The sequence below is a fragment of the Balaenoptera physalus genome, assembly GCF_965194825.1.
Source record: "Balaenoptera physalus genome assembly, chromosome: 14".
Classification (NCBI taxonomy): Eukaryota; Metazoa; Chordata; class Mammalia; order Artiodactyla; family Balaenopteridae; genus Balaenoptera; species Balaenoptera physalus.
In genome coordinates, this window is record NC_138893.1 from 62,255,746 (window position 1) to 62,268,987 (window position 13,242).

The 13,242-nt window shown below is 35.5% G+C and overlaps 1 protein-coding gene across 5 annotated transcripts in view; it reads right to left on the bottom strand.

The window, feature by feature from the left end:
• A1CF (APOBEC1 complementation factor) overlaps positions 1–13,242 on the bottom strand; it is an 87,230-nt gene that overhangs the window by 41,496 nt on the left and 32,492 nt on the right. For 3 of the 5 annotated variants that reach the window (XM_082423717.1, XM_082423721.1, XM_082423718.1), the window contains one exon: positions 130–264. In XM_082423717.1, the coding sequence (XP_082279843.1) occupies positions 130–264 (135 nt within the window). Of the gene's footprint in view, positions 1–129; positions 265–2,328; positions 2,465–13,242 lie in introns of all 5 variants that reach the window. The other 2 variants (XM_082423720.1, XM_082423719.1) reach the window with 1 other exon arrangement.

A 13,242-nucleotide genomic window follows, 5' to 3' on the forward strand; every position in this document is an offset into this window, starting at 1 on the left:
TGTCCATGATTGAGGAATGGTAATTGGAAGAGAAACCATCACTGACCAAGAAGAATGAGAGTGAAAGCAAGGTGAAGAGAGTAGTATTTTTTTCCTTGAAAGATTAAAAAAATACATCTTTAGACTCACTTTTTCACATAATGGTATAAGTTCATCTTCAAAAAGGTCTCGGGGAAGTTTTCCAATAAAAATTTCACAGCCCCTTTCTGGGGGTGCAGCATCCCAACCAGGCGGGGGACCACCATATTTTCTTTGTCCATTTTCCTGCAAATCCCATGTGGATTGTAGGAGGGAGAGAAGAAAACAATAGAATCTTTAGTTTGAGTTCCTCAACTATTTTCAAAATCATTTCTCAATAAGGAAGATACTTATTGACAAGTAATAGTAGTGGACTGGTCAGAGGATAAAAATGGATGTCTCTTTTGTATGAATTTTTTAAAAAATTTATTTATTTGGCTGCGTCGGGGCATGTGGGATCTTTAGTTGCAGTATGCGAACTCTTAGTTGTGGCATGCATGTGAGGTCTAGTTCCCTGACCAGGGATTGAACCCAGGCCCCCTGCATTGGGAGCATGGAGTCTTATCCGCTGGACCACCAGGGAAGTCCCTCTTTTGTGTGAATTTCAACACCATGCTCTTGCTTCAGCGACTTGCTCCAGATAAGCACTGTGAAAACTTATAAAGTGCTGGACAAATATAAAGGGTTGTTATTTTTTTGGTTTGTTATTGTTTTGCCATTCAAACTCACCAATGCCTGATCATCAAAGGATCTGATTATAATTTGAATCTGGGGTTCTGGTTTAATATTGAAGTCTATGAGGTTCTGGACCTGAACTACTTGGCTCCATGACCCACTAGCTGTGGGGCGCTGGGCAAAATGCTTGACTTCCCCAAACCTCAGTGTTTTTCATATATTAAGTGGAGATACTATCAGCTTTTGATTAAAGGAGATAATGTATCAAATTTGCATGGCACAGGTCTTGGAATGTGATATATATTCAATAGTTATTAATTCTCTTCTTGCCTCCCTGGATTGAGGCTGTTTCATGCACTGAGCAAGGCAATGCGGGCCCCTAAATAGAAACATCATGAAGGTTAACATTTGAAAGAGTGGACTGGCTAATTTTGGGGGTAACCAGTGAGGGACTTAAATCTGTCTTCAAAGCTGACAAGATGGTGAAAGGTGTTTACTAATGTTGCATCTCTTTGTGGAGAGTAATGCTGTTCTCAGTCCAAATGCTGTAGCATTAGCTTCTTTTTTTTTTTTTTTTTTTCCTTTGTTCTAAAAAAAATCCTTGGTAAATTCAATGTCCTTTTGGGGGAGGAGCAGCACCGATGCTTGTCTGCCCTGCTGTCTTTATTTTTCTGAAGGTTAATGACCTAAAAATAACTTCAGGGGCCCAAAGTGAAAGATAGGCCTAATCCACCACTATTGAGCTGAAATAATTCATTTGCTGGAGAAGAATAAATTTACTTTCCACTTAGGCATAGCCAAAGCTCTTTGTCGTACTTTAAGTGATTTTTGGAGAAAGGAAAACATAAAAGATCAAATATCAGTATTCATTGCTAACTTCTACAATTTCTACTTTAAAAAACTTTTATACCATAAAATGATACATGATGTTGGATAAAACCTAGTCATGTATAAAGTAAAAAGAAAAATTCCCCAATGCATCACCCTACCCATCTATAGAAATAGTTACTGTTAAGTTTGTCTGCCTTTCCAAATATTTTTCTATGTATATTTTCAAAAGACATGTTAGTTATTTAAAGACATTGTTTTTCGCGATAGTTGTTTGTCAAAAAAATCAAAGTAAAGCAGCTTCTAGTTTCACTGTTAAATCTCTCTATATACTAACTTGAGACTTTCTCAATTATTATTATTTTTTTAAATTTATTTATTTATTTATGTATTTATGGCTGTGTTGGGTCTTCGTTTCTGTGCGAGGGCTTTCTCTAGTTGCGGCAAGCGGGGGCCACTCTTCATCGCGGTGCGCGGGCCTCTCATTATCGCGGCCTCTCTTCTTGGGAGCACAGGCTCCAGACGCGCAGGCTCAGTAATTGTGGCTCACGGGCCCAGTTGCTCCGCGGCATGTGGGATCCTCCCAGACCAGGGATCGAACCCGTGTCCCCTGAATTGGCAGGCAGATTCTCAACCACTGCGCCACCAGGGAAGCCCCTCAATTATTTTATAAGTGGTAGTACAAAGGCTTTTTGGATCACAGTATTTAAGTATTTAAATGATGTCTGTGATTGCAGTCATTTAAAAAATTCCTACTAATTTAATCATGTTGCCTTAAATTAAAAAGATGTCATATGGGTGTTCTACCTTGCCTTGATTACTTTTTGCTTCAAGCAAGTAGGTGCTTTTCATTTTACTAAACATTGAAATATTTGCCTCAAGAGTTCTTGTATTTTTTTCTTCCCCTATATTCTTGCAGGATTATCCAGTAGAAAAACTGTCGCTGAAAAATCTGAGAAATAAAATGTTTTATACTTACAGGAAAAAAAAAAAAGTAAGAATTCAATGAGCATATCTCAACCAAGAATTTCCTAAAAAAAATGAATTTGATATTTTCAGAGACATATTTAAAGTTTTCTTACTTAACAAATACCTATATAACACTTAGTAGTATATGACAGCACCGTTCTAATTCTCAGTATCATGGGTTAAGGGCTATTACTATCCCGACCTTACAGAAGACAGTTAAGCCCACAGAGATTAAGTAAGTTGCCAAGATCATGTGGTTGTGGAGTGGAAAAGTCAGGATTTGAAGCCAGGCAGTCTGGTTTCAAAGGCCATCAGCTTAATTCCTACTACATTTTGCTTTGTTATGTGGTAGCCTAATCACTTATAACAGATTCACACACTTAAGTACTTATTTATGAAAATATTATCATGCCACTGAATTGAAAACTCTCTGCTGCATTTAAAATCCTTTCCAATTTCCAGTCGTTTTACTACACAAATTTTGGGTAAGAACATATCTCATGCCTATTGCTTACAGAGAGGTGTATTTCTATTGTCAGACTACAATCCACTTCCTTGGGTCGACTGTCACCATTTGGTTGATGCTGTTCCCTCTGGGGCCATTTCTATATTTCTTAAATGTCTGGAGATATACTATTCAATGGATTATTGGAATAAATTTAGTATAAACTTGGCAGTATTTTTCCTATTCATGTTGAGGAAACCAAACTTTCATTGCATCATAGTGAAATGGTTATTCCAGAATTTCTCATTTGACAAGCTTTGTGTGATAGCTTGAAAATAAATAGGCAACCAGCAGATGGACCTTTGGAATTTTCCCCTCAACTTTCTTGCTATAATTGTTAAAAAAAATGTCACTAAACTATTTTGTGCATGTCATGTATATAGGAGAATTCATCTGCTTATAAGCCAAAACGATTGGGTAGGAGAGATGATTAATTCTGTTGTTTCTGTAAACAATTGAAATAAATTCACCAAGAGTATTTTGGGGTATCACCAAGAGTCTGACTGGTGAAGTTCAAGCACTGGGGGAGATTTGCCCTATGAGCCACCCACTGGGCTGGGAATGCACCAGTGGTGGAGGTCCAGGCCACTTTAAGACAGGCGCTGGGCATTAGTCATGGGGTTGAAATAGCTGTCCGTTACTCGGAAAGGATAGTTGGGAGCTGGATTGCTGGTATTTTAGGCAGTATTTTTATAGTTGAGGAGTTTAAAATAGATAAAGCCGAGTTATAGCTTCTCTTTCCTCTCCCGGCTGATGTCCTTCTTGCGAGATGAATTCCTCCAGCAGCACAAATGTATTAGTCATTCAGAGAGAGAAAATACAGGTTTTTGTTTGCCATGAATGTTTGTTCATTGAACTCTGGGATCTTTTATTTTTCCAATCAAAGACTTGGAAACCATTTATTCTCTCAAGTCACACATAAATAGGTGAAGACCTTCAACTGTGTAAATTTAAAAATTAAAGACCTCATTCTAACTATAAATCCAGTGGCTTTAATTTAAATACTGGATACTGAGCCTACCCAGTAAGTATTTGGTAGTCCCTTCTGTCACAGATATTTTAAGCCTTTCATGAAGGAACCATAGAGTCTTTAAGAAATTTTATATACCATCTTCTTGACCTTGGATAAAACCACCCAACCTTTAGTAAATGATTCTAAGCAATAAATCTTAGCATGAAGGACAGGTGGACTGAGTTGATTTGGGCCACCTGGCATCTGATCTTTTAATACATCTGGGAAATCTGGGCAAAACTGCCCTTTTCCTATAGGAGTTAAAAATAGCAGATACTTGCTTTTCTAATGTCCCTTGCAACTAGGACAGTAATGGTTAAAATAAAGTTAAATTGAGTTCTGGTGCAGAAATTTTCAACGTGCTAACATTAGTGTTGAATCCTCCTTGGATACATTTTCGTATCATTCCAGGTTTGTGGTGTGGTTTTGGGTTTCATTCCTAAAAGCTTACTCTTTAAAAAATTTTTAAATTTTAATTTAGTTTATTATTATTTATTAAAGTATAGTTGATTTACAATGTTGCGTTAGTTTCAGGCGTACAGCAAAGCGATTCAGTTATACATATCTATTTTTTTTCCTAAAAGCTTACTCTTGAATCTAGTTCTCTAAATTCAAAATTTCTGTAAATCAGCATCCTTTTAATAAACTCCTTTTCTGCTTAATCAGCCAGAATTTACCTCTAATACTTGCACATAATAGTAACAGCAGCAAAAAACAATGGCTAAAACAGCGGCTAACTCTGAGTCAAGCAATGTGCCAAGTGCTTCCCAGGTATTAATTCATTTAATCTTCTCAACAAACCTATGAGGATGATACTACTATTACTTTCATTTCGTAGGTGAGAAATCCAAAGACATACAAGCAGTAAGTGGCAAAGACAAAATCTGAATCCTGAGTCCATGCTTGTAGTTATAACATTTTTCTCTGTTTTTTTATATTAACCCAATGTGCTCATTTTACAGATGAGGAAACTGAATCCAGAGATATTATGTGACTTCCTTAAAGTTACACTGGTTTAATTTATTGCAGAAAACACGAGACTAAATGTCCTCTGATTCTCAATCTGGTGAACTTGGCAAATATACTGTTCAAAAGTCGTGATGATTTTTCTTCTCAGGCTTACCAGCCTCACAATTTTGTATGTTGTGTGTCACACCTACTTTCTTGTTCAACTTCATCAAACATGGACACCAGATGGTTGGTTGTCTCACATAAATGAACCGATTCATAAACTGGAAGAATATTAATTAATGAACCCTCATTCAGTCTATTTTTCTGAGTAGTAATTTCAATTCCTTTAACAGTTCTTTGGAAATTTTATATTCCAAATCTGTGATCATCTTTGTGGTTCCCTTTGGTCCTTTGTTTTTTCTTGCCAAGAGGGAAGAAATGGTGTATGTTTCCTTATAAACTGCTTTCAGATGTTCTCCTACCCATTTTCCAATTGACTATGTTTGTATCTATTTCTCCTGCTGATTGCTCAGGTGCTGGACAATCTCCCCATGCTTGGTGACATTTCTAACCTTCACAAGCATGCCAGTCACCACCACCATACCAAGAACAATGGTTCCATGGCTAAACTCCTGTGGTCTCTTCTCACAGCTGATGCCAATGCATTGAGAACAGCTCTCTGGACTGTGTCTATTGCAGTTCATAAATTAATACCATATTTTCCTGGTTGTTGATTTGAAAGATTGAATAAAGGTCTTTACAAGGCATTATTTCTATTACCTTTCACCGGTGTACGAACTATATATCTCAATATGTGATAGGGTTCAAGGCATATCTAAGGGGCCTTATATAAGATGTACCAAAAGAATCCTCTTAGATGTGATTTTAACTTTGGTCTGCTAATGCTGTTATTGTTGTTGAGGACAACAGACGGTGCTATAGGGAATGTTTATTTTGTTAATTCTGTATGAAAGATAATGATCTGTTTTGTATATTGTTTGTTTACCTGCACATCTTAAGACCAGTGACTTCATATTGGTAAAATCTATTTTAGGCTAAGAATTTTTCGAAGGCAGAATTTATTTCACTTATATACTGTGGAACTTGGCATTACCATTATTAGCTATTTTTTACAATCTTTGCATTCATACACAACATGAATGCCAGATATTTTCTTTAAAATAGAAAGAGCAATAACAATTGTGGTGTAAAGACTGAATAAATGGGATGTTGGAATTTGTAGAAATGTGATACTATAGTTAGTAGCAAAGAGGCAAAGTTAGGGCAGGAACATAATAAATGAATATGAATTTAACTTTACCATCATACAGCCCAGAGTTTCTCAAAATATTTTATGTGAGGTAATATTAGGTGGTTTATAGACCAATGATTTATTTTAATAGTTATGCATTTATTTCATTGTACATCAGGAAAATATATTTATCACATAAAACCTTTTCCACTTACATAAGAGAAAAAGTCTACTTTTAACGCTAAACTCCGTATTTCTATTCAAGTTATTTAATGAATTCTAAATAAATATTATTTTTGGCGGTATGTGTTTATGGCAAAAATCACAAAGATGCAAATAGATTTTGGCTTTTGAAAATTTATCTTTGTTTCAGTCTTCAAAAAGCTCTCACATTTGATTTTTTAAAAATATATGGTATGGTTTGTTCATAAAAACAGCTATCAGCAAATCATGAATCATGTTCTTGTATCACTTTGGAAGACTGACTGTTGAAAGCCTATTGCCTAGGAAAATAGTCCTAATTTCATTGCAAGTTATTAGTTGTCTTATGGAGGCAGAACTAACTTGTTATCAGATGATGCCTTTAATAATATCATCTTCTAATATTTTCCCTTTATGGATAATGTGTGACAACCACCCTTGAGGAATTCAGTATCTCAGTTGTTGAAGTATTTAAGAGCAAACAGGCTTCTAAAAATAACTTGCATTTTGTAAAGCTTATTATATGTTTTTGGCCAATTCATGGGTATATTAAATTCAAGAATATCCTTACACAAAATTAGAAATCAGAAAATATATTTTTTTGGAGTGTGTATGTGTGTTTCTACATAAGAGAACAAGTAAAATGCAAATTAACTTCTAAGACCCTCTGTTCACATTTGCCATGAGTTTCACTAATGATGGACTGCACAGCCTATATTATCTTGAGACCAGGATTTGCTGTGTTTATGCTCACTTCTGGCTCTGGGCAGTTGCCTTGTCTTACTGCTGCAATCTCCAGGAACCTATAAATTCCATCTATAAAATAACTAGGTGAAATCTTTGGTGATTCCTTTATCCATTTTGGGCTTTTATCTTTTTGCAATGTGTAATTTATTCAATAGGCCCATCCAACTTTTTATTATAGATATAATTTGCCTTTCTGAATTGACTAATAGTAGTCGGAGATCTGATTAAATGCCATAAAGATATCCACATGCAAATAAGGACATTTGGCCATATGCACATAATGAACATTTGGTTTGGGTTAATTGCTCTTCTATCCTTTCCTAGTTCAACATATGCCAAGGAGAATTCCATCAAATGCACTTGTCTTTTAGCATGTGAGAAATTTTATACAGTAATTATTCTCCTTATCACACCCCCATGAATTTTTACAAGCTGAGGGTCTCGGCAAGACACTAAATTTCTCCTGACTTGAAATTCTTCATTTAAAAGGGAATAGGGTTAACTAGGTAATTGCAGAGGTCTTGGGAGGGTATTAGGATGGTTGTGAAAGGGAGGCTGACTTTGACCATATTAAAATGTGGAAAAATGTTCATAGGATGTTTTCTGAGTTAGTCAATAGGACCCTTAAAGGAAATGTAGGGATTTTTAAAACCAATGTGTCTCCATTGCATATCCCCTTGACACCTGGTCCATTAATTACTTAATGACTTTCTTTGCATTGATTCACTTTCTAAAACTTACACAAAAAAGAAAATATCGTTCTCATAAGTGGAGTATCATTTCCCACAAATGGAAGGTCATTATAAAAGAAACTGCAAAAGAAGGAAACCATGGTCAAGTTCTAGCCGGACATCGTTGTCTAGTAAAAGTTCTGAGCCCTAGTTCTGCTGTTTAAAAAGATTAGCAGGGGGAGGGGATATGGGGGTATATGTATACATATAACTGATTCACTTTGTTATACAGCAGAAACTGACACAACATTGTAAAGCAATTATACTCCAATAAAGATGTTAAAAAATAACAACAACAAAAAAGATTAGCAGGGGCTGGAGAGGTGTTTAAGACGTACCTTCAATGACTTCCCTCATCAGAAAGCTTAAAATAGAATTGAAAGTGGAATAATTCTCTCATGATGAAATTCAAGGTTATTGAATCCCCTGTCAAGGTACTGTTTAACATCAGTTCAGCTCTCTACCCTGCATCTCTGAAACAATGTTAAAAAAAGGATCACAGCTACTGAAGTCCTACCCAAATTCATGATTGTATGGTTCTGTGAGCTCATTTTTGTCTCCTTAGCCTATGTTAGAGAGCTCTCTTTGCACGTCATAATAAGATTTTAGTTTCTGAAGATGAAGAGCCACTTACTTTGGGTTGCTGATTGGTATTAACAGGTAACAATTTAAAAAATCCTGAAGTTGTCTGCAAACAAAGTCTAAAGTTCAAAACAGCCATCGATGCTTCTGTGTATTTGAGTCATGAAATTTACACCAATTTTTAAGCTGATAAAATGGAAACCCTTATGTGCTTCTAGTTTAAGGGAAAACACTATAATCCATATTTTGCAAAGATTTTGAAGCTTATATTGAAGACCTCATATATAACCAACTCTCTATTAGGCTATTGGAGGAGAAATTCATTGCTGTTTGAAAATAGCTCCTGGAATGCCTTTCTATTCCATGGGATACTGAAGTTCCCATCCCATGTCAGGTACACACTCTCCACAAAAGGACTCACAGAGCTGCTCCTTCATTTGGAGTTTTCCACACCAGCCTATGGCATCGCTGGCTGGTAGAAGCAAGGCTTCTAAGGAGCTTGATAATGAAGTTAGCCTGTGGGTGGCTGGAGTGATAAGCTTAGGGAAACACGTGCCTGTGATGATCTACTGGTCCCACCCTGTTCTCATGCTTAGTGCCACCTATTTAAGGAATTAGGTCATTCACCAAGTGCATGAACGATAAGTCCTTGGATAGTGGGGACAGGAGCAGTTGGTGAGAACAGGCAATAGAAGAAAAAGTAGGACCCAAGAACTATATTTTACCATGAAGTCAAATTCCTTTTTCTGTCCCTAGGATTTTTGTGTGGTGGTTGGAAAAGAATGTCCATGCCACAGTGTTCCTCCGTCTGTTTCTCACTGAGCTAGTCTAGTCGAAGCCATTTGTAAACTCTGGGATCCTAAGTTACTTATTTTTTGTTGCATCATTTGTAGGAAAAATTATAATTTGAAAAATACCCAAGGAAATTTACTAAAATACATTATACCAAACCAGAGAGATAGGGGAGTTAACTTAGTTTGAGGCACACTTAGCAGAGGGATGGTCTCCTAATCAGATCTAGTGCCATCCTTTGTACCTTATGGCTGGTACATATTTATTGAGGAACTGAATAAATTAGAATTAAAATATGCAGTTGCAGTGAAACTCCAAATAAGAGAACACGCCTAGAAAGCAAAGTTTGAGAAATGGGAATTAAAGTCTGTATTTTATTCTAGTTTGAGGAAATTGTTCCCAGGAACAGACTGATGACTGATGAAAAAAGGAAGAGAAGGATGAAGCCCACTGATTTCTCATTTATCTGCTGTAATCTTGCTGGATCTTTGAAATTAAGACACACTAATGTCTTCACCGCTGAAAAGTGTTGTGCATTTTACAAATATTTTGGTTAATCAGTATCACCCAAGTGGTCCCCTCTGCCAGGGATGCTGTTTTGTCCTTGGCTCCTTGCAATGTTTGTTTGCTCTCATCCTCTAAGTCTCAGCTTCAATGTCATCTTGTCTGAAGAAGGCCTCCTGCCATTGTCATTTAACCTGATTTATGGCATTCATAGCACTCAACATGATATGTCATTATTTTATTTCTTGTTTATTTTCTGTCTTCCCATGAGTAATTTTCATGAAGGCAGGCACCGTGTCTCTCTTTGTGGAATCAATAAATAAATCAATAAGTGAATGAATGAGGGTTTAGACTTCATTTGGTGGGTAGGACAAGGAGGGGCTCCTACTTCCTTTAAGGAATCTTAAATGCTCATCTATGTTATAGGAAGTTTTCTTTAAAGACTGTGAATTAGGCATAGAGAACAGACTTGTGGTTTCCAAGGGGGAGAGGGAGCGGGTGGGGGGTGGATTGGGAGTTTGGAATTAGCAGATGCAAACTATTATATACAGAATGGATAAACAACAAGGTCCTACTGTATAGCACAGGGAACTATATTCAATATCCAGTGATAAACCATAACCATAATGGAAAAGAATATAAAAAAAGAATATATGTGTGTGTGTATATATGTATAACTGAATCACTGCTGTACACCAGAAATTAGCACAACATGGTAAATCAACTGTACTTCAATTTTTTACAAAACCTGTGAATTAACTTATAGCATAGAGTACTAGATTAAGGATAGGAGTTGGGAGTCAGCAAACTTTCTGTATAAAATGCCAGATAGTTGATATTTTAGGATTAAAAAAACCCCCGACCTTTTGAAATTGTGAAAATCACTCATAGCCTTCAATCACTACAAAAACAGGTTGTGGTCACGTTTGAGTCATGGGTCAGTTTGCTGACCTCTGGCTTATGTCTCTACTGAATTGTATAACTCTGGGGCTTGTTTTCCAACTGTAAAATGGAAGGGTTGAATTATATCAGTATTAAATATTCATGTAGTAAACATATAAAGAATTAGAAATAATAGCCTAATGAACACAAGCACCTATCGTCCAGCTTCAGTAATGTTTTCTTCATGAAATTTTCCCAACTTTTCTATTCCTAACCGAATGCTTCTTATAAATTTTTTCTACTTCACGAGATTATTTTCCTTGACATAAAAAATAATCCACATTCATTATAGAAAGTTTGGAAAATAAAGAGCACAAGGAAGAAAAAACTACTCTCATCAGAGATTACACTTCATTGTCTTCCAATATTTGTGTGTGTGAATAATTTCTTAAAATATCTGTAAACTGATACATACAGTTTTGCATTCTGATTTTTAACTAAACATTAAAATTTGGGCATTTCTCCATGTCTTTGAAATCACAGGTTTACATGACTATACAATTTGGAAATATAACGGTGACATATTTTATATGACCAGTAATTTTTTATTGGACACTTAGGATATGTCCAATATTTTTAAACATAAATTCCACTATGATGAGCATCCTTATGTCTAAATACTTGTCCTCATTCCTTAGGTCAAAGACGACAGTCAGTTTTAAGGCTCTAAACAGAAAGGTAACACCCACAGCTGTATTGTGCATTTAATGCAGTCTTATGGTGTCCTTTTAAATTCTGGATAAATTCATTTTTATTGCAACTACTTGCTATGCATTTTAGGTCGGCTGCTACACCTTATACTTCTATAATGCCAAGGACCAACACTAATACATTGTGTTCAATAATAGGGACTAAGGAAACAAAACAGAAAAACAAGAACAAAAAAACTGTTTAAGGACAACCACTGGATTAAGCGAGAAATGGGACTGACATACCACATAAATGTTTGTTGTAATAATTTTTAGAAAATAGATTATCAATAGGGTAATTGGACAAAGTGTTAATACACACCATATTTTAAATCACTTAAAAATAGTATATAAGTATCCTGAGTCTTCTTTAAAAAAATATTCAGACTACTTGAGGGTGATCTTTATTAGCTATATATTTAGCTTTCCTTGTAGTAGAATTAAAACTGATGTAAACTGACTCCACATTGGGTGGAAAGTTTTCTGAAAATGTTCATCTATGAAAATGTATTTTTCTAGATTTTAGGAGAAAATTCCAGCTGAAAGAAGCATCGCATGTCACAGAGTTGATGACCCACGCTAGTAATGCATTCTGGAGGAAGGGTTCATCATAATGTGTTTTTTTTTTTTCCTTGGACTCTCAAAGAAATATATAGTAGTTTTAGAAAATCTGGGAAGTACAGTTAAGAGTGAAAAAGTGTGGAAAAAAAAGCCCCACACATAATTTCATTGCCTGGAGACAAAGTCTGTTTACAAGCTAACATTGTGGCACACTTCCAAAATCTTTCTGTGTGGCATAATGCAACTAAGTTGAAAGTTTAACTTGTCAGTATTACACAATTTTTATCAATAATATTTATTGAACCTATATATGCAGAGTATTGCATTAAGGTTCTTTTATTCTTTAAAGAACTTTGATAAAAAATTTAGCTATCAATTCTAAAGATATCCAATTATTATTTAAAAAAAGGATATCACAAAGCATACTTTCAAGCCCTCACAAGCACGTTTTATTGCATCAGTTTGTATATAAAGGACTGGCTCACGTTATTAAGTAACCTGCAAAATTCTATTTTTGACCGCTGTATTTGTCCTGCTAGTGATAAGAGAGCACAAATTGTCACCCTCTCTTTTTCGACTTCTTGTTTTGCAAGTATTCAGCATTCAATATCAGAGACTGCAAAGAAGAGCAGAAGCAAATCCTTCAAACCCTAACTTAGCAAATACCATAACATTTAAAAATATCATTTTATGGGTAGGCTCCCTGAATTGTATTAACATATTTACCTTCATTTGTGTACAGAGATTTTTTAAAAAGTAAACCTGATGTTCTTTTTTTTTTTTTGATGGCGATACTAATGTTTTCTGTAATCCAGAGTAGGAAGACTGATGTACTGAGAAGGCTGAAGGATTTTCCCTAAATTGTAGAGTTTGAAGCTATGTCTCAATACATGCTGGTTTCCTCTTCCAATTAGACAAGTTTGCTGACCAGAAACTAGATTGAGCAGATGCTAGAATCACAAAATCTTGACTAAGAGTGGGGTAGGTCCTAGCCAACCTTCTGGGAAATTAAGGCTGAGAGCAGTTAAGGGACTTGAGTTTGGGATTAACATATACACACTACTATATATAAAATAAGTAAACAAGGACCTACTGTATAACACAGGGAACTATACTTAATATATTGTAATAACCTACAATGGAAAAGAATATGAAAAATAATATATATATATCACTGAATCACTTTGCTGTACATCTGAAACTAACACAACATTGTAAATCAACTATACATCAATTTTAAAAAAAGAATTAAAATATAGATCATACTTGTGTGTGGTAGATGC